A 21,175-nucleotide genomic window follows, 5' to 3' on the forward strand; every position below is an offset into this window, starting at 1 on the left:
TTTTCAAATGTGAAACTGAAAAACAGAAGGTAAATATATTTCATTTCATTAGTAAATGACCTTGCCTTCTGTCTCTTTCAATTGAGCCACAACGATCATGCCATCCCACTGGGCACCTCGATTTTGTATATAAAGTCTGATTTTAACAGTGACGAATGATCATGACTCACATGCTCATAGAGTTCTAATTCTATGAAGAAAATATTTTCAAAGCAATTGGACAGCAATAAGATGAGGATGTTCTCCCGTCAGTTAGTTTGGACATCCAAATGGAAAACCAAATGGAAAACTATTAAGGATAGATTCCATCGTGGTGTTCCAAGACAGCGGAGGGTCCTTGCGAAGGTGAAAGTAACCGCCACCAAGTTGTGGAACAAACTTTGTATGTTCTTCAGGACTAGCTCCAGGGGAGACTATAAGATTAACTGCTAGGTATTTTTGAGAAGTTTTGAGATTTCAGTAATATTAAAATATAGTAAATCAAGGAAACATAAATGGAATATATGGATTATAAAATTGGGGGGAAAGTATTTTTTAAAAATAAACTCTCGAAAAGAAAAACCATGTAATCACATTCATGGGAGAATTTTCTAGAGATGTGCATGCTAGGACAGAATCGCTTTTACGTTATTTTAATTTTTAAAAGTGATTTTAATTGATAAAGATTATTCTAGATTTTTAAACATTGGACATTTAGTTCCAGATGCAAGCATTGATAACAAATGTAGTTGTAAGGATTAAAAGGGGTAATAATTCTCATAAAGCACTTAGCATTGTCTGGCCACAGAAAGTCTGCGTAAACATCAGCCACCATTAATTTTTATTTCCTGAACACAATACAACCCTGGCCCGCCCCCCCACCCCCCCGCCCCTCAGCCCCCATGGCATATCCAAGGCTGCAATGCTGCCATTAATTTGCTTCTAGTTTGCTTTAGAAGCAATGGTTGTGTTCTAGAGAAAAACTACACATGAATATAGAGAGTCAAAATATCACACTTAACCTCATTCGCAGGCTAAACTTGGTTGGTATACATTTCTTGTTGATGAGCAGAGTTATTATATTAAGATAAAATTGTACTTCTTCATGGACCAATTTGGTAGATGAACGTAAAATTGTTTGGCTTATGGTGGGTTAATTTTAAGGAGCTCTTTTGTTCCTGGAATTGGTGAGGGCTAAGAAAGGAGGAACTAAAAACGAAAACACAAGGAGCCCAGAGGCAAGATGATGCAAAGAAGTGAATAACAAACACTTCTTTCCCAGCACCAACACATATACACACAAAGGTACAAATACACATAGGTATATACACTTTACACACACATCTATTTAAAAAATACTTGACTTTGTTTAAAAAAAAAATATCTCTATCAATCTGAGTTAGAGGAAATCTGGAGTAAATATGGAAGAAGGCGTTTTTTGTTGTGTTGCTTGCACCCCCAACTTGAGTTAGTAATCTAAGTTTACTATCAGGAAAGTGAAGGCTTGCTAAAGCTAAGTTACTAAAACAAGGGATGTAGTAGTTTTACTATGTTCTTCACGATTCAGAAAACATTTGGAGTTTTGTATTCACATTGTAAGATGAGATTTTGTCCAGAGCATTGTGACAAGGCAATGGGGTCTTCTTAAGTGATAAGTATTTTTAAGAAATTTTTAAGAATGTTAATGCTGAAAGCTTTGAGTTCTAGAGGTGATACATGATAGTTATATTTAAATGTTTGAAGGACAGTGACATGAGAGTAGAATCAACATCTTTCCTGTAGCTCCAGAGCATAGAATTTATGGAGCACCCTGACTCAGTGCAAGGAAAGATCCTGTAACTGGAAGTTTTCATAAAATGAGAGAACCATCTAAGGAACAAATGAATTTCCTGTCACTGCGAATACTCCAACAGGGGCTGCTTGTTGGAGTGACGATTCCTTCTTAGTGCTGAATTATGAGCTAGATATCTGAAAGAGTCCTTTCAAAATTTAAGATTTGTCTTTCCAGTTTCCTCATACTATTATTTACATCTTTCATTAGTATAGAACATTCCTTTCAAATGATGAACCCATGTCGATATGTGAATATTAACTAAGCTCATGATTTACATAGGGTTCACTCTTTGTGTTATACATTCTATGGGTTTTGACAAATCTGTAATGACATGGTCCACTCTCACTGTTTCACTGCCCTAAAAATCCCCTGTGCTCCCCCTGTTCATTTATCCCTCTCCACTAACCCCTGGCAACCACTGATCTTTTTACTGTCTCTACGGTTTTACCTTTCCAGAGTATTATAGTTGCAATTATACACCATGTAGCTTTTTAAGATTGGCTTCTTTCACTTAGCAATGTGCATTTAAAGTTCTTCCATGTTTTTTTGTGGCTTGAGAGCTCATTTCTTTTTATCACTGAATACTATTCCATTGGTTTATTAATTCACTTCTTGAAGTTTTCAGTTCAATTTGGGTAAGTACCGAGGAGTGCAGTTTCTGGGTTGTATGGCGAGAGTGAGTTTAGCTTTGTAAGAAACTACCAAAGTGAATTCCAAAATGACTGCACCATTTTGCATTCCCACCAGCAATGAATGAAAGTTCCTGTCACTTCACATCCTCGTCAGCACTTGGTGGTGCCAGCGTTTTGGGTGTAGACATTTGAATAGGCGCACATGTAGTGGACTGACATTTTTTCTCATATTCAGATGTGTTTTCTCCAAATAACTATGAAAAATACATTTAATGCTACTATTAATGTAATATAATATAACTATTATCACTTACAATCCAGATGGAGAAAGAAGAAAACAAGCATTTATGTTAACATTAATGCTATTGATAACAATAATACAAATTTATTTGTGAGTACTTTTTGAGTTTACCTTGGAAACAGATGCCACCAGCGGTGACATTCACGAGTCACGTATCTGACTAACGCTGAGGAGCAGCCGCCCTCAAAAGCACTGGAGACACTGGCAATCATTGTATAACAGTTCTCTCAACAGGCACTTTGGATTTGGAGCAGTTACCACTGATTCTTTATTGAGATTTTTCAGTGTCTTCGTTTCAGGTTTTTCGAGTCGCCTATGTCATCGTCAAAGCTGCTAATGCCCCTCGCCCTGGAAACTGGATTTTGGAACGTTCTCTGGATGGCACCAAGTTCAGACCCTGGCAGTACTATGCAGTTAGCGACACAGAGTGTTTGACTCGTTACAATATAACCCCTAGACGGGGGCCACCCACTTATAGGGCTGATGATGAAGTGATCTGCACCTCGTATTACTCTAGGCTGGTACCACTTGAGCATGGAGAGGTACTGTGCCCATTGCAGTGATGTCTGTTTTTCATCAGAACCCCTCCCCCACCACCTCAAATGTTAAGATAGCCATTATAAGAGCCAATATGTAACACTCAAAATAGATCTCTCAGTACAGATTACAATATAGCATTCTAGCTATATTTAATGTTTCATTGACTGGTATTGACAGATGATTAATTTCACCTTATTTCTCCCTTCATGGATATCTCTCAGTGTTCACTCTATTGTGATTTAACAGCTCTGTCAGACTCTCTACAGATCATCTTTCCCATAACACTAGGGCAAGAGCGTTTGTTGAAATAATAAAGAGAGACCTAAAGTGCCTCCAAAAGATATAGTTTTTGATTTTCTCCATGAAGTTCTCCTTTTCTTTGATAGTGTTGAGGATTTGGGGATAGTTGGTCAAGTATTCCAGCTCAGGGCTGAACACACCCAGACTGCACACACTTCATTAAAGTCAAGAGTGTAATTCAAAACAACCCATTCTTTCAGAGCACCTGGCTTGGCAAGATAAAGCTACAAAAACTCTCCTAAGTGCTCTGCACAGCAGGAATCCTTCAGTGTTTCAAGAGAGAGATCTATTGAGAGCAGGGAGTATTACAAAGCTCTCTGGCATGTTCTCAGTCTCCCAGGTCTATGCGCAGCACCTAGAATTTGTTTTTAGAGAAGTCACAGGCTATTGATACATGTTAAAATAGTTAAAATACCCCTCACCACTCTGGGAGAAGTGCTCCTCTTAAAAAGGCAATCTCTGAGACACTGGAATGGATATCTTCAAATTAACTAAAGACATTTTGCATTCATGATATTCACAAGTAGTTACCAAATGTTAGGTCTCTGCAAGAACCTTGTTTGGTTTGATTTTAGATAGTATCTGTAAAGATTATGTCCTGAAGTTAAACAGTTAGAGTTGTATTTTTACATGCTTAAAATTGACATTTGTTTATTTCGATGTCTTTAGATTCACACATCACTAATCAATGGCAGACCAAGCGCTGATGATCTTTCTCCCAAGTTGCTGGCATTTACTTCTGCACGATATATCCGCCTTCGTTTACAGCGCATTAGAACCCTCAATGCCGACCTTATGACTCTCAGCCATCGTGACCCCAAAGACCTCGACCCTATTGTTACAAGACGAGTAAGTCTATAGCAATGCTACTGACCACTGTGAAATTTATTTTGTTTAAAGAAAATGTACTTTTCTTTTTGATTGGTCTTTTTTCTTATTTTATCAAAGCTCATTATATATACTTTGTTAAAAGTGCCACCTATAAACTAGGTGATGGTTTTGACATCATGTCCTCACGTCCCCTTACTCTCACCCTATTCCATAATACCATAACACACTGAATATAGTGGTCATTGTTCTTCACATTCTACGATGTTCCATGTCTGATCTTCAACAAGTGGGGGCTGTTCTTTTTTGTTTTTTCATGTAAAAGAAAAAATTTGTGAGTTTGAGATATAATTTACTTTCAAGAAAATTTACAGATTTTGTTTATAGTTAGGTGTACAAGGCTAAGTAGAGAAACATTTTCAAATCCCTTGGGTAAACCAGAAATGGAATTACTGAGTCATAGGATAGCTGTATGTTTAATTTTTAAGAATTTGCTAAGCCTTATCAAAAGTGAGTGTATCATTTTACAGATCAGCAATGTATGAGAGTTCTGGCTGCACTACACACTTTCACTTAGTGTGTTGGTCATTTTTATGTTAATCATTCTAATATGCATATAATGGAATCTCTCTGTGATATTAATTTGTATTTCCCTAACGGCTAATGTTGAGCACATGCTAACTGGTATCTGATCAAATTTTTGTCCATTTTTAAATTGGGCTATCTCTCCTTATCACTGAATTATAAAAGTTCTTTATATATTTTGTATATAAGTTCTTTGTCAGACATGTCTATATCGCAAATATGTCTCTATCGTCTGGAGCTTCCTTATTTACTTTCCAGACTGACTTGTGATGAGTAGAAGTTTCAATTTTCATAAAGTTTAATTTACCATTTTTTCTTTTGTAGTTAATGCTTTCTGTAACCTCTTTGAAAAAGTTGTGTTTATCTCAAGTTTACGAAAATATTATCCTATACTTTTTTCTAGTAGCTTTATAGTTTTAGCTTTTATTTCTACTGTCATTTCAAATTAATTTTTGTGTTTTATGTGAGGTAGGAGCCAAAGCCCTTTTTTCCCTCATATGTATATACAATTGTTCCAGCACCATTTGTGGAAAAGAATTTCCTTTCCCCCATGGAATTATGTTGGTGCCCTGTTGCAAACCATTTGACCTTTTTGTTGTGGGTTCATTTCTGGACTCTATACTATTTACTGATTCATTTATCTATCTTTATGCCAGTTACACACTTTTAAAAATTTTTTTGAAGGATATCTGGGTTTTTTATTTTTGGCTGTTATTAATAAAGCCATTATGTATATTTTTGTACAAGTTTTTTTTATTGATATTGCTTAACAAAATGCAGTAGGTTTTTTATTGATATTGCTTAACAAAATGCAGTTTTTTTTATTGATATTGCTTAACAAAATGCAGTAGGTTTAATACTATGTGTTCACCTCCCATAGTTAGATTTCTTTCTGTCACCACATATTTGACCCCCTTTACCCTGTCTACTTCCCTTACAAACTTTCTTGATTATTGTAGTTTTATAGAAAGTCTTGAACTCAGTTTTGCTTTTTTTCCCCCAAGATTGTTTTGGCTATTCTAAATTCATGTGTTTCCTTATAGATTTTTGTTAATTTCTGCACCCCCGCCCCCCACAAAAAAAAAAAAAAAAGAAAAAGAAAATCCTGCTAAGATTTTCTCTGGGATTCCATTGATCTATAGATCAATTTAAGAAGAATCTTAGAAGACATTTTGACCATATTAGATTGTCTAGTCTATGAATAAGCTATAGCTCTTTACTTATCTTGACCTTTTAAAATTACTTTTGACATTGTTTTATCATTTGTTTATTTGTATATTTTCTTCTCAATTTAATCTTAAGTGTTTTATGTCTTTAAATGTTAATGTTACTAGTTTGCTTTCTAAGTTTATTTTCCATTTGTTCATTGCTAGTGTTGTGGCACATTCAAATCTAAGACCCCCGGAGCCAATTGAGATTAATTACGAGCCTTTATTAGCTGGCTGGCGACTGATTCTCCCCACTAGAGAATCAGCCTTCATTAGCCAGCCAGCGACTGACCCTCCCCACTAGAGAGTCAGCCCCGAGCCTCCGGAGGAAGCAGTTTATAAAGCCCGGAACTACGTCCTGGTTGGCCTTGATCAAGCAAGCAAGCAGATTACAAAAGCCAAAGTTAGCTGTTAGCATCTAGCACAAAGAAATACGGTTTCTGGTGGACAGCTATGTTATCTGTACTCCAGCGGCAATATTGTTTTATTTTTCTTCTTGGGAGCCTTGGAGCTATTTTCTCCTAGGCAGCTGGCACCTGGAGATATCACTCTCTGCCCTGTCCTTGGTACCAATAACCATAACAACATATTTTCCAAAGTAGTAGCGGCCTGAATAAAGAAGACAGATGTGAACAAGGAAGATGTTATTGAAATGCATTTTTTTACACTGTTACACTAGTGTATAGAAATGCAACTCATTTTTGTTAATTGATTCTGTATATTGAAACATTGTCAAATTCACATATTATTTCTAATAGTTTTGAGGTAAATTTTATATGTACACAATCATGTCATCTACAAATAGTGATAGTATAGCCTTACTCTACCCTCTGCATGCCTATGATTTTTTTTTTTTTTTTTGCAATATTGAAACTGGCTGGCATCTCCCACAGAATGCTGAATAGAAATGGTAAGAGCAGATTTTAAGAGGAGAGCATTTAATGTTTCACTGTTAGCTCTAGGTTTTCTGTAAATGCCCTGTATTAGGCTGGAGAATTTCTCTTCTAGTTTGCGAAGGTTTTTAATGAATGGTGTCGAATTCCATAAAATACTTTTTATGAGTCTAATGAAGTGATCATATGACTTTTCTTTATTCTGTTAACATGGTGATTTATATTTATTTATTTTTGTGTCTTAAATTAACTTGGCATCCCTGAAGTAAATCCTACTTGGTCATGAGTTATTATCTTATTTATATAGTGCTGTATTCAATTTAACAATATGTTTTAGGGTTTTTAGTAGCATGAGTTTTGAATATGACTGCGTTGGTTTAAGATGCAGCCAAGTTGAGGAATGCTTTTAGATTCCAGTGGTTTCTGTTGAGCTAATTGAACATCATTTATTTTAATTGGACAGGGAAATTCTTTGTGCATGAAATATATTTTAAAATGTATATCTAATTATTTTTTAGATTACCAATAACAACTGAGATATTTGTTGGAGTGCCAACATTTTTTTCTCACTTAAAGAAAGAGGTTTTAATATTTGTTTGTAACTTTCTTTTTCCTTAGTATTACTATTCAATAAAAGACATTTCTGTTGGAGGAATGTGTATTTGTTATGGTCATGCTAGTAGCTGCCCATGGGATGAAACCACAAAGGTGAGTTCTAGTATTTCACAATTTGCTAAACCTTTAAAAGAGAAGTTGTATCTGTAATGTTTGTATTATACATTTTTATTCAAGGCAAATGTCGAAAGGTATAAAATCATGCCACAAAAAAAATTTCTGCTAATATGATTACTTATCTGGTTTCATTTTTTGTTGTTGTCACCATAAGCTTTCATATTTTTCAACAATTTCATTTTGCTTTGTTTGGAGTGTATATTTCTAATCATCCTTACTATAATTTTTTTGTGGATATATGTATATAAAACATAAAATTGACAATTTTAATCATTTTAAAGTATAAATTTAATGTCCTTGTGAATTTTGAAACTCTTCTCTCTGTAAGACAGTCAAGCAAAAAATGTGCAGTTATAATTTATGTTTATATTTTTTAAAAGAAGGATTCCCGAACTCCTATTTTCTCCCTCTTCCATTTGGTGGTACTAAAATCAAGATAAAGTGTATTTATTTTAGTATAATATTTAGTAAATAAGATGATAGCCTCTCTTTTTAAGCAACTAACATAAAGTTAGTTCTTAATTTTTGCTAATCTTTGTAATAATTTAACTCTTGAATAGGATTATTCTCGTATTGATGCTGAAAAATATGTAGATGAATCTCAAGGAAAGTAATTAATAGAAGCTTTCAAACCCTTTAAGTCAATGTCTTTTTTTGGAAGTTTTTCTTAGTTAACCCATATTTTCGTTTTGTTTATTCCTCCTCACTTCTGTTGGTAACCAAGTTATATATGTATGTTTTTCTCTAAAAATTAAATGCCAGTTTGCTTTTGTAGAGCCATATATCCTCAATTGTAAAGTATTGCTATATATTTGACTGTGATAAGTTCCCTTTCAAATAAAATTAAGAAAAATATACAGGTAAGTTCTCAGATGCTATTTTGTATCCCTGTTGTCTAGAAACTACAGTGTCAGTGTGAACATAACACCTGCGGAGAGAGCTGCAGTAGGTGTTGTCCTGGATACCATCAGCAGCCCTGGAGGCCTGGGACCATTTCTTCTGGTAACATGTGCGAAAGTAAGTCTTCTGAGAATGGGAAGAATGCAGAGTTTTTTTCCCCTCTTAGTAGGTTAAATTTATGGTGACTTAACAACCATTGTAATTAGTAAGTGAATTGTTTTCTTATTCATAGTCAAGTAGTTCCCAAAGCTGCAGATTACCTTGGTAAAATTGAAACTATTGAGACTTAAAAATATCTTTATACATTTGCTATTTTATTTAAGATTCCCTTTTCATAGATTCATTTATTCTTTATTAATTTGGATTTAATTTTTAAATAGGCAATAAATGCACAAGATTTCAACATCTAACAATATATAAAAGTCTGTGGTAAAAAGCATTACTTCCACTCCATCTCCTTCCTTTTCACTTTTTATCATTTCCTAGTATATTCTTCCTGAAATCTTTATGCAAATAAAGCATGTATTAACATATTCCTACACCTCGCTTGGCTCATACACAGAACCTGATGTACTACTTGTTCCAGTCTAGGCATTGCTTTTATATTTAATGATACACCTTAACGGGAAATCTTTCCATCTTAGCATATTGTTATCTATCCATGTATATTTTTTTGGTTCTTACCATCTTTTGTTAACACAAGCAATGGTGCAGTGATTAACCCTGTACATCTCTTTGACAAATGTGCAAGTACTTCTGCAAGGTATACTTCCAGAAGACGGAATGATGATCAAATGGGAATGCACATATATGATTATGGTACCTTTTCCCATTGCCCTCCATAAAACTGCCAATATTTTTAAAAGGTACTTATTCTGTAATTTTAAGTTAACTTAGAGTCATAGAAACTTACTTCAGGAGAGATTTCTTTATATAGACTCTATATGTATATGTATATGTATATCTATGTATATATTAAGTTAGATGTTAAAATATCTTTTTAGAATGTAATTGTCACAATAAAGCCAAAGACTGTTACTATGATGAAAGTGTTGCAAATCAGAAAAGGAGTTTGAATACTGCTGGACAGTTCAAAGGAGGAGGAGTTTGCATAAATTGCCTGCAGAACACCATGGGAATCAATTGTGAAACCTGTATCGATGGATATTATAGACCACACAAAGTAAGAGTGTTTCTTCTTTGCCATAGCCGAGCTTCATTGTCTTCCTAAAATGGAAAAGAGACTTCACCTAGTGTCAACCTTAGTATTAGAAACTCATCTCCTTTTGTAATATTTCATTTATATTCTTCTTATGCTAGTAGTGTTTTTCAGATATCGATTCCTTACTCTATCTGTACTGTTTTCTTGCTCAGAGTAGAAAGTCCACTTATTATTAATTAACTTGAATTTGGGGGCCCCTTCGCTGTATAATGTCAGAGTTTTGGAATACCAACTATGTGGAGTTCGCTAATAACTAAAGCAGCTGTATCTTGCCCATAGCAAGTGCTCAGTCAATCCTCAATTGACTTGAAATGTACTTGTCACGTGAATCCCTGTGGTGGTCTAGTCATAGGTGACCAGATGCATATATGATACTTATACATGACTCCGAGAGATAGCAGAGAAGGGGAGGGCTGGGTAGCAGTGACAATGGGAAAGGAGGACACTTTGCTAATGATGCTAGCTGCTGTCACCACCAAAAAGATGTTTGGAACTTTCTAGCTTGAGCTCAATTTTTCTTCCCCAAACCTACACCCCCTGGGTACACAAAATCATTGTAATAGTCACACCTTGTATAAAAAGTTGATACCTTGTCACTGGTATTGATATTATTGCTAATATTGCTGTTATTTCTAGTAATATAATTTAGGACAACCTTTGCCTTTTAGGTGTCTCCTTATGAGGACGACCCTTGCCATCCCTGTGACTGTAACCCTTTGGGGTCCTTCAGTTCTGTCTGTATTAAGGATGATCTTCATTCTGACTTACACAAAGGTAAGTAGTTGATTCATTTTTGTGCTTGTCATAGATTTCTTTTTCTGATGAGAGATTTGTACCCAGTGAAACTATTACTCTTGCATAACAATTTGATGTTATGATTTGCTATTGCTTCTTTTGTTCACCAAATATTTGTCAAGTACCTACTATGTGTCAGGACCTAGGACCTAAGAACATATACTGGGACAAGATGATCAAGGTCACTGCTCGCAGCAGACACTAAACCACATGTGAATGTGTAATATAATGCCAGGCAGGGATAAGGACCATGGGCATAAAGCAAAATTAGGAATCATGAATGGAGCAAGATAGAGTATGGAGATGGAAATGCTGGGGTGATGAAATGACATTTGAGAGGTTAATTGAGCATTTGATGAAAGAAGAAATAAGGCTCATTTTAAAGTCATATGTGGAACACAGTAAATAGCAATCACTCTATTTAGCTCTAAGAGGACACTCAGAGGGCTTTTGTATACATCTCAGATCACAAAGCAAGCAAATCCTCCAGTTAACTTTGTAAATGTCAGTGTTCTTTCTGTTTCAAAAACTGGCCAATGGACTTGCAAATAGCTGAGTCTCCTGAAAGGTTGCATCTGTTCAAAGACTTCTGTGACCCCATCAAACTCTCAGTCACTAGCAGCTAAAATGGATACTGGCCAACAGGGAAGGAAGTACCAACTGTGGGGCATTGTGGAGGGTAAATTACACAATCGAATTGATTTTTAAATGCCACTGTTAATGAGAGGATGATAATGATGATGATGACAGTTTCCCTTGATTGGGTTCACTTAAAAATATATGTATATATATATATATATATATCTCATTTTAACTTTCAACTATAGCAGATAGGAATTATTTAACCTATTTGATAGACAAGGAAACTGTAGCCCAGAGCAATTAAGAAACTTGACTGAGGTTACACAACCAGAAAGCTTCAAAGCTACATTAACAACAGATAGTGCCTATTGCCCTCCACCATTGGCTTCTGTTTAAAAAACAAACAAAACAAAACAATACAACTTTATTTTGTGCTATAATTGACTACCATACGTACAGCACAGTACACCCATGTAAAGTGTAGTTTTCTTTTGGCATATTCATTGGTGTGACCATCACGACAACCTAGTTTTGGTGCACGTTCATCATCCCCTATTGGCAGTCACTCCCCATTTCCTTCTCCTCTTCCTCCCAGCCCCAGGCAACCACTAATCTACTTTCTACAGATTTGCTTATTACAAGCATTTCATGTAAATAGAACCAAACAATATGTGGCCTTTTGCGACTGGCTTCTTTTACTTAGCATAATGTTTTCAAAGTTCATCCATATTGTAGCATGTATCAGTATTTGATTCATTTTTATTGCTGAATAACACTCTATTGTATGTATACATCACATTTTATATATCCGTTCATCAGTTGATGAAATTTGGGTTGTTTAGACTTTCTGGCTATTATGAATAACACTGCTACAAATATTTACATATAGTTTTTTGTGGATTTATGTTTTCATTTTTCTTAAGGAAATACTTAGGAGTGGAATTGCTGGATTGTATGGTAACTGTGTGCTCAACATTCTGAAGAAGTGCCAGTTTTCTGAAGGTGCTGCACCATCTGACCTTTCCACTAGCCTCTGTGCTTCTCATCTCTGTTTTCTTTTTTTAAGCCAGGGGTCGACAAACTATGGGCCATGGGCCATATCTGACACCGCCTGTTTTTCTAAATAAACTTTTATTGGAAAAGAGCTATGCCCACCTGTTTATGTATTAACTATGGCTGCTTTCAAGCAATAACAGCAGAGCTGAGTATAGTTGTTGCAAGACATTCTGGCCAAAAAGCTGAAGCTATTTGCTCTCTGGCCTTTCAGATAGAGTTTGTCGACCCTACTTTGAATCTCTTTTACCTTCCTATCATTGTTTTCTTCCCAGGAAAGTGGCCAGGTCAATGTCCATGCAAGGAAGGTTATGCAGGAAGAAAATGTGATCGCTGCCAGTTTGGCTATAAGGGTTTCCCAGCCTGTGTACCCTGTGACTGTAACCCAGCAGGAAGCTTGAATGAGGACCCATGCTCGGAGCCTTGTCTCTGTAAGGTACATGTGTAGGTTAAAGCTGTTCCTGAATTTCTGAGGTTTCTTGAAAAAGGAATGTGTTTCATTGGCTCAGATGATCAGTTCCCGAGCAAAGCAGAGTTCCCCGTAGCACCCCCCCCCCCCCACACACACACACACACTTTCCTGAGAAGCATGACGTTCAGGCTCAGCAAGTTGGCCACAGTATATGTCCTTGGACTTTGGTGCCTTCTGGGCAATGGCTGTATGTTCCAGAGGTATTTCTGTGACTTCTTGAGTGAAACCAAATACTGCATTTCTTAGATCTTGCCTATGGCCTCTTCTATGACGTTCTTTTTCAGCTTTACATTTAGAGGAGAACCAGGCAAACACGAAATTTCTAAGAGCACTAATTAAAGGCAAATATGTTATGTTTTTATTTCTCTTAAAAAGGAATTGAACAATGATAAGAAATACATTAATTTGGTGTCAGGAGGTGTTTTATGTGTCTACCTGTATTGATAATCATTTCTCCCATATTTCTAAGGATTTCCAGTTGTATCTTATGTTCTATTCCCATGTTAGCAGTCTTAGGCACATGTTATATATGACCAGAAATAATCTTGAGCATTTATTAATAAGACTAAAAATTATATGGCCCTCTTCAGATTTTAAAATTCTTAAAAGGTCAGTAAAAATGGAATATTTAGAATAAATAAGTACAAAAAAGCCATCTCAATATAATGACCAAAGTCCAAGATGCTTAGCCTCATTCTTGACTACAAAATCAAATGACAAGTATTTCAAAATATCTATTCTGGAAGTATTGACATTACAAGCACTCACATTTACTTTGAGTGCTTTTTTAGGTACCTGTTTCTCTGGATCACCAAACACATTTCTTGTTAATGTCATATTAATATCATTTTTTATTCTGTCTACCCATTGGTTTCAAAAGCTAATCTTTTACTCTAACTTGCAGGAAAATGTTGAGGGGAAAAACTGTGATCGTTGCAAGCCAGGATTTTATAATTTGAAGGAAAGAAACCCCCAGGGCTGCTCTGAGTGCTTCTGCTTTGGCGTCTCTGATGTCTGCGACAGCCTTTCTTGGTCCATCAGTCAGGTGTGGGCCCGTTTCCTTGAGCCGGCATTTACTAAGTGCACCCCTGCAAGCGAGCTCTCTGGGAGCTGTGTGATGCAGCCGTGAGGCTGACTCCCCTGTAATGTCGCTGTTATCCATTTGCAACAACGTGTGGCGTGGATCGAAGGCAGCCCACTGCTAATGTGTCGCTAGAGTTTCTTTCTAGGTCATGTGTTTGCTCCCACATACATTTCCCTATAGAAACAATAGGATATCATGATATTGTAGACATTGTGTTTAAATTTCTTCTGCGGGAAAATGCATTCAGGTATGGGGTCGGGTCTCACCGCACCTGCCCCATTATGGTCTCAGGCCAGGAAGCACGTTAGGACATGGGCACATACATGGGCACTATGTCAAAGAAGCAGGCAAGGACGGGAAGAGGGTGGTGCAGGCATTAAGAGGGCAGGCACAAGATTCCCAGTTATTATGGGAACTGAGATTTCTGAGGTGATGAGTTCAAGAGGGGGTGCCAAATGGTGACTAGGGGAGAGTGTGATGCCTAGAGGTTGGGGAGTTGCTGCAGGACAGAGGCTTGCCTAGGATAACCTCCTCGCCTCCTCATGCCCTATCTCAGGAGACCCATATTCAGCATTGTGGGGGAGGGCGTGGGTGCTATTTCCTGACTCCTTTCCTTTCCTTCTTCCTCCTCCCTCCCCCACTTATTGTTAGGCTGGTGAGGAGTGGGAACAGCCTGGGGAAGGGAGAGGGAACTCTGATCAATACTTAAAAATGGAGGTGAGTTCCTGTGGGTCATCTCTAGGAGAGGCTAGGATCGGGAGGTTATTTTTATATATTTTTTTGGTATTTGGCTCAAAACCTGGGGGCATCAATAACAATGAAGGAGAAGTCAGAGTTACCAAAAGATGTTTTATTCAATGTGTTTAGCAAGTTAGCTATTTGCTTATACTTGATCTGGATTTGGGGAATGTGTGGCTCGTTCTCAGGTTTTTCTGGTTCTTTGACAGAAGGGTCACAGGTCCTGCAGGCCTATGGCTACTATGTGTTACCTGCATCCCGAGCTAAGCTTCCTGGGTCTGTTTCTTCTTTGTGAAGACATTAGCACTAGCCTGGGTGAAATCTAAGGTGACTTCTATTTCATAATCTAAAATTCTTGGATCTTTTCATTTTAAGGTGAAAGATATGTCTGGGTGGCTGGTCACTGACTTGATCAGTCCAAATAAGATCCCATCTCAACAGGACGTGCTGGGAAGACATCATCAAATCAGCACCAACAACACAATGGTCATGCAGAGGCTGACTTCTGAGTATTATTGGTTGGCCCCAGAGGCCTACCTTGGAAATAAGGTACTTCTGGTCACATTATTCCCAGTAATGGTGTTTTAGACAAAGATCTCCGAGGACATTAACAAAGAACTTACGTTGGCATTTTATGTAGTTTTATTGGTCACTTCACTGTTTGACAGAAAATTATAGAGCATTTACTGGCACCTGACTCACACAGTCTTTTGAATCCTTCTTTGACTTTTTATTACATCATTAAAATAGGAACTTTTGTTCTTGGTCTCGTCCTAAGTAGTCTGTTGTGTGAAGTCTCGTCCCTTCTCCTGTGATGGGCTTTCTATTTTTCTCCAGATTCCTGTGTCACTTGGGCCTTTGTGCGATGTCAGTCACATTCCTGCTTTGTTTAGCTGTGCACTTGCCTTAGCCTGGCGGGTAGAAAACACTCGGAAAGGTTGTGCGCGGGAGCTGTCGTACTGCCCCCCAGTTCCACTATCGTGGTGACTGTCGCTCATACAAAGTTCACATTTAAGAACAGCCAGAGTCCCTTCCATTTTAAGAAAATGCTAACTGGTCATTCTACAAAGTGGAAAGTTGGTTTATATGGTTTAACCTTTTCCTTCAGTGACTTAGTTCCATTTCCCCCAATTATGCCACTTCTCTCCGTATTTGATTCATCTGAAAATAAAGTGGAATCTCTCTCAAAAACTGTAGTTCCCTGCTCACCTTGACCATGTGTTCAGTTGGTTTTAAGGTAATGGTGTGTTTCATAGTAGTATAGGCGTCGTAATTGGAAAGGTTCTAGTTTATTTGATGATTATATTTTAATTTTATAGCTTCTTTTACATATATTCAAGTAGTGTTTGTTTTGAAAATGATTATTTTTCCCATCAAATTAGAATCCTAGAAGATGTTTACTATTTATAATATGATCTTATCACCAAAAGGTCAATAGGTTTTCATTTTTTTGTGGTAGCTTTTTTTTTTTCTTTTTTTTTTTTTGTCTTGAGATCACCTCTTCGATTTTATGAATCAAAGACTGGATTCTGAGCATCACATTGTTGTAATATACCTGGCAGAAATGAAATCTGTATTTTACATGGAAGGATATCCAATCAGGAAGAAAAGCCTTTAATTCTTTCTTTAACTGATCAGACATGTTCCTTATTATTCTCCTACAAGCAGGACAATAATATCGAAATGTTGAGATTAATCACTGTGGATCAAATTCTCCCCCTGCTAAAGTATTTAAGTGAAATAAATGTCTATTGTATGACTAGCAGAAATTTATAGTAATTTCCCTCGAAGCCCCTAAGAAGGAGTGCATTTTGTTAACATCGATTAAACAAAATACTCATATAATATGCTTTCTTTTCACTGCCTTTAATGTGAACTTCCTTATGTATTGTAGCCACTCGGCTTGCAGCCTAGTTGTTTCCAGATGGCTCTTAGTGACCACTGGATCATTTCCCCCCTTGGTGTTCACTCTCGCTTAAATGTTCCAGCTGACTGCATTTGGTGGGTTCCTGAAGTACACTGTGTCTTACGATATTCCAATGGAAACAGTGGACAGTGACCTCGTGTCTCATGCCGACGTTATCATTAAGGTAATTGCTTTTACATTGCCTTGCTATGGATCTCAAGCACTTAGGGGGGTGACACCTCTATGACTCAGCAAGTCCAGAGTAGCCAGGAGCTTAATGGCCAGGTGACCGTTTGCCTCCTCTGGATGCTGAGAGACTGAGTATGAGAATTCTATCTTTGGGCCCATTTCTGGAATTGCCTCAGGGCGGCCCTTATTGCTCTTCACTTGATCCCTACAGAAACCCGTCTTGTCACATTTTAAAGTGGAATGAGTTTTTACTTTGGCCCTTTAAGTCCCTCTTCCGCTCCTGCCGCATTGCCTCCCCACGTGGCAGCAGTGCTTGGCAAGGTGGGGACAGGAGATGCATCACCATTTTTGTCCTCAGTCTCTCTACCTGTCCCTTTATCCTCACCTCGACTCTTCCCTGTCACAAAAAGACCCAGCTCAGTCTCACCCAAAAGGGTCCCCAGAGTGGTAGAAAACCGCTTCAGGTTCTTGTCCGCCATGTCTGCACCCCTCTCCCGATGCCATTAACAGCTGGTACTTCCATCTCTAACCTGTGGCAATTGGAAACTGTGAGGTAAACAAATTTTGTTAACAGCAATTTTTAATTTTTAACATAAAATTTGTTAACAGTAGTCTTTTTTTAAAAAAGCAGGAGTTGTATCTATGTGTTTTCTACTTTTTTCTTCAGTTAAAGATTAGGGGTGTCAGATTGGTGGCTTTGAAGAAAATGGTGGTCAAAAGCATGATTTTGTTTCTTTTCTGAGATCCCAGCAAACGACGTAGGTTTTAGATGTATTATTCAAATCCTTCTGAGAACTATCTCTGATAGTTGTGAACCGAGAATTATAGACACCACTACACTTACACGCTCACCACAAGAACCTAGACACAAAGGAAAAGCCATGTTGCTGAGCATAAAATTTGCTTTCATTTTTTGACCATGAAATTGAATTATAAATACATTTCTTCTTGTTTTTAAATGTTAGGGAAATGGACTCACTTTGAGCACCCAGGCTGAAGGCCAGACATTACCACCCCATGAAGAGTACTATAATGTGGTTAGATTTGTGCCTGAGAACTTCCGAGATTTTAATAACAAAAGGGAGATAGATCGTGACCAACTGCTGACTGTCCTTGCCAATGTGACACATCTCTTGATCAGAGCCAACTACAATTCTGCAAAAATGGCTCTTTACAGGTGTGTACTGAAAAGGAGAGAAAACTTATGGTGAGAGTACTTCACTCCTGTATTTATTTATTCTTATATATTTCCATCTTAATATATTTTACTCGATTATTTTAAGGATACAGGTAATGGACTTGGTTGTCTTAAAATTACTTTTTATTGCTATAATTTTATTGGCGATATAAGAATAGTTGTTCATGACAAATGTATCTAGTAAGAGATAGACAACATCAGGATCAGAAACTTTCAGGATGCTTTTCCGAGAAATGCCTGATGAGTTAACAATAGTCTGGACCACGCTGCATCTGGTTTTCACCCTCCTGATGTTAATGGTCTTAGATTTCACACAGTCTATTTAAACTAATGTGTCTATCCTTGGTCATTTTATTATTTCAATATGATGTAGGTTTTAGATTTATTTAGCAATGCCAGGCTAAGCATAAACTTTGGGTGCAACTAAAGCAAATACAGGATAATCTCTCTGTATTTGAGATAAGAGCACTGAATAGATTAATTTTTCTGAAGCACTTCAGCTCAGAATGAGCAACATCAGACCTTTCCCAGAGCTATCTATAGACAGCAGCATGTCTTTGTACCAAATGTTAAAGGCATGTTGAGGGAATAATCACGGCATATTGCTGTGAAAATCTTTAGTTACTTACCAGAAATTACATCACCATTTTGCTTGAATTAAAGTCTTTTTAAATTCTGTTTTCATTGGTGTTATGCGTCATTTGCGAGTATGTGCCATGTAACAACCACTGTCTGTTTGTAGGTTGGATTCTGTCTCTCTGGACACAGCCAGTCCTAACGTTATAGACCTAGCACTGGCCACTGAGGTGGAGCACTGCGAATGTCCCCAAGGCTATGCAGGGATCTCCTGTGAGGTACCATCTATCCTCCTGTCCTGTCTTCTTTTCTCTTTCCTAAGTGGGGAAAAACACACACATTGAGGGCGACGCAATGATTCACAGTGAATTTTAACTTTAGAAACCCAGTGTTTCTAAACTTCAGGCTTTTGGGAACTATAAAAATATTGAAAGCCATGTTGTTTAAAGAAATCTGATTCCTTTGCCAGAGGCACTATTCTTAGCGCTTTCCCTGTTACCTCATTTAATCCTGACAACAACCATATCAGATGGGTACTTCATATATTTTCCGTTCTGCAGATTAGGAAACTGAGGCACAGAGAGATTAAGTAACTTGGCCAAGGTCATACAGCTAGGAAGTGGTCAAATCAGAATTTGAACTTCATCTGTGTATTAACCCCCATACCATCTCACCTCTCATTGTTCATGATTGACTATGATTATAAACATTTGCCATTGGCTATAATTACTTGGCAATCATTTTTACAAAGCGAGAACATTTAACCTATAATTTGCTTTTCTGAATCTTTATCAATTATAAGCTTTTCAGTTAATAAAATTGGCGTAATGCTTCATGGTATAGATATTTAAATATTTCAATTCAAATATTTTGTGGGGTTTTTAGTGAACTTTTTTTTAGGTCTCAAACATTTATTTTTAGGCCCAGCAAATCTTTGTAGGTCCTAATCCTGTAGTGCATAATGCTTAGTGGATAAAAGACCCTAAGGCCACCTCGTAGTATGTGGGTGTGGGAATAGGTGACCTTAGAGTGGGCAGGCAGGTAGTCATGGAAGTAGAAGCCCAGGCCACCGACACCTGGAGGAGGCAGCAATGAGCAGCTGCTGCTGGAGAACAAGTCACTGGGCTTTGGAGGGAAATGTGCTGATGTGCATGGGATGATGACTCAAGTAAGTACAAGATGTTTAATACATGTTTTCAAGTGTCTTTGTTAAGCAGAAGAATTCATTATTTAATCAAACTCTTATTCAGAAGCCAACTTAAACAATCAGGAGGCTATTGGTAAGGAGTGGAATTTTTGGTAGCCCTGTAGCTGCCACACAGACCTCCAGGCAGCTGCCTGCTCAATGCCCATCTGTAGACAAGCCAGCTGTTCCCAAGGGGAGCATGGCTGCATGATGTGTTAGGTGACTTTCTCCAAAGTCAGTGTGAATGAATGCATTTATGTATTATCTGTGTAATGAAAATATCCTTTAAGAATTTTTATAATAATAAAAAACAAATCTGTACCCCCTTCTCCCATACCCCATTGGGAGTGTGCTGGCCTCTAAATTAATCATCCCCCAGTCTACACTATAAATATGTTTTGTGTCTGCTGCAGTCCTGGGCAGCCTGTGGACGTGGGTGCTGGAGGTGTGCACTCTGGCCTTTGAATCGTTCCACTGCCGCAGTGGGCATGTTATCTAACTGCCCCGTGTTCTGGATTCCTTATCTATAAAATAGAAGTACTATTTCTCAGCGTTGTCACAAGGATGAAGTGAATTTCTGTGTCTAGAGTGGTTCCCTTCTCCTCATAGCAGGGAGCGGCCTCCTTGAATGCCCACATTGCCTATCTAGCAGTTAGACCCCAAAAAAGGACATCTATAGAGTTTGCTCAGTTAAATTGATGCAGTTTGATACAGACCTGCATTTGAACACTTTGACTGCAACATTTAACGAATTCTAAGCAAAAGAAAAAATAAGGTTGAGAGAAAAAAACTCCTCTTGATTGAAACTCTGGTTGAATGGCTGAGTGTTACATGATTTCTAAGAATATCACAGTGGAATACAGCTAAGGTGTATGCTGACACATTAAGATTTTGTGTGCATGTTTCTTCCTTTTGAAAGAAATATAGAACTGGTTTATGGTGAGTTTACTATTAAGTCATTGACTCGTACTCTTAAAATGGGTGCAATTTTATGGCACATAAATGATACCTTGATAAAGAATTTTTGGGAAAAAAGAAATATTAATTCATGAAAAACCTAACAATTTACATTTGTAACATATTGGGAAGAAGATGATTTGTGTCGTGTACAGAGTTGCCTTGAGCAGCAAGGGTTGACCTTTCTTCTTTTGCAGTCCTGCCTCTCTGGCTATTACCGTGTGGACGGCATACTCTTTGGAGGAATTTGTCAACCCTGTGAATGCCACGGCCATACAACTGAGTGCGATATTCATGGTGTCTGCTTTGTGAGTCTTACTGAAATCTTGAGTGCCTCCCCCTCCCCCCACCCCACTCCACAACCATCCCAAAGCCATCTGCTTGTGCAGAAGTGATTAAAAAATAATAATTCCTCCGCAGAACAATATCCCTGCCTTTGTAGACCCCAAAGAAAGTTTGCAGATTTAGGTTCATGTCATAAAATG

At 37.5% G+C, this 21,175-nt stretch overlaps 1 protein-coding gene across 6 annotated transcripts in view; it reads left to right on the forward strand.

Moving 5' to 3' along the window:
• Positions 1-21,175, forward strand: part of LAMA1 (laminin subunit alpha 1) — a 143,504-nt gene that overhangs the window by 47,188 nt on the left and 75,141 nt on the right. For all 6 annotated transcript variants that reach the window (XM_036229865.1, XM_036229864.1, XM_036229861.1 and 3 more), the window contains exons 4-16: positions 3,046-3,288; positions 4,256-4,435; positions 7,719-7,808; positions 8,732-8,849; positions 9,737-9,915; positions 10,623-10,728; positions 12,660-12,820; positions 13,761-13,901; positions 15,054-15,227; positions 16,667-16,768; positions 17,739-17,950; positions 18,714-18,825; positions 20,888-20,998. In XM_036229865.1, coding sequence (XP_036085758.1) covers positions 3,046-3,288; positions 4,256-4,435; positions 7,719-7,808; positions 8,732-8,849; positions 9,737-9,915; positions 10,623-10,728; positions 12,660-12,820; positions 13,761-13,901; positions 15,054-15,227; positions 16,667-16,768; positions 17,739-17,950; positions 18,714-18,825; positions 20,888-20,998 — 1,929 coding nt within the window. The remainder of the gene's footprint in view (positions 1-3,045; positions 3,289-4,255; positions 4,436-7,718; positions 7,809-8,731; positions 8,850-9,736; positions 9,916-10,622; positions 10,729-12,659; positions 12,821-13,760; positions 13,902-15,053; positions 15,228-16,666; positions 16,769-17,738; positions 17,951-18,713; positions 18,826-20,887; positions 20,999-21,175) is intronic.

Source organism: Rousettus aegyptiacus, unplaced genomic scaffold (genome assembly GCF_014176215.1).
Source record: "Rousettus aegyptiacus isolate mRouAeg1 unplaced genomic scaffold, mRouAeg1.p scaffold_m13_p_12, whole genome shotgun sequence".
Taxonomy (NCBI): Eukaryota; Metazoa; Chordata; class Mammalia; order Chiroptera; family Pteropodidae; genus Rousettus; species Rousettus aegyptiacus.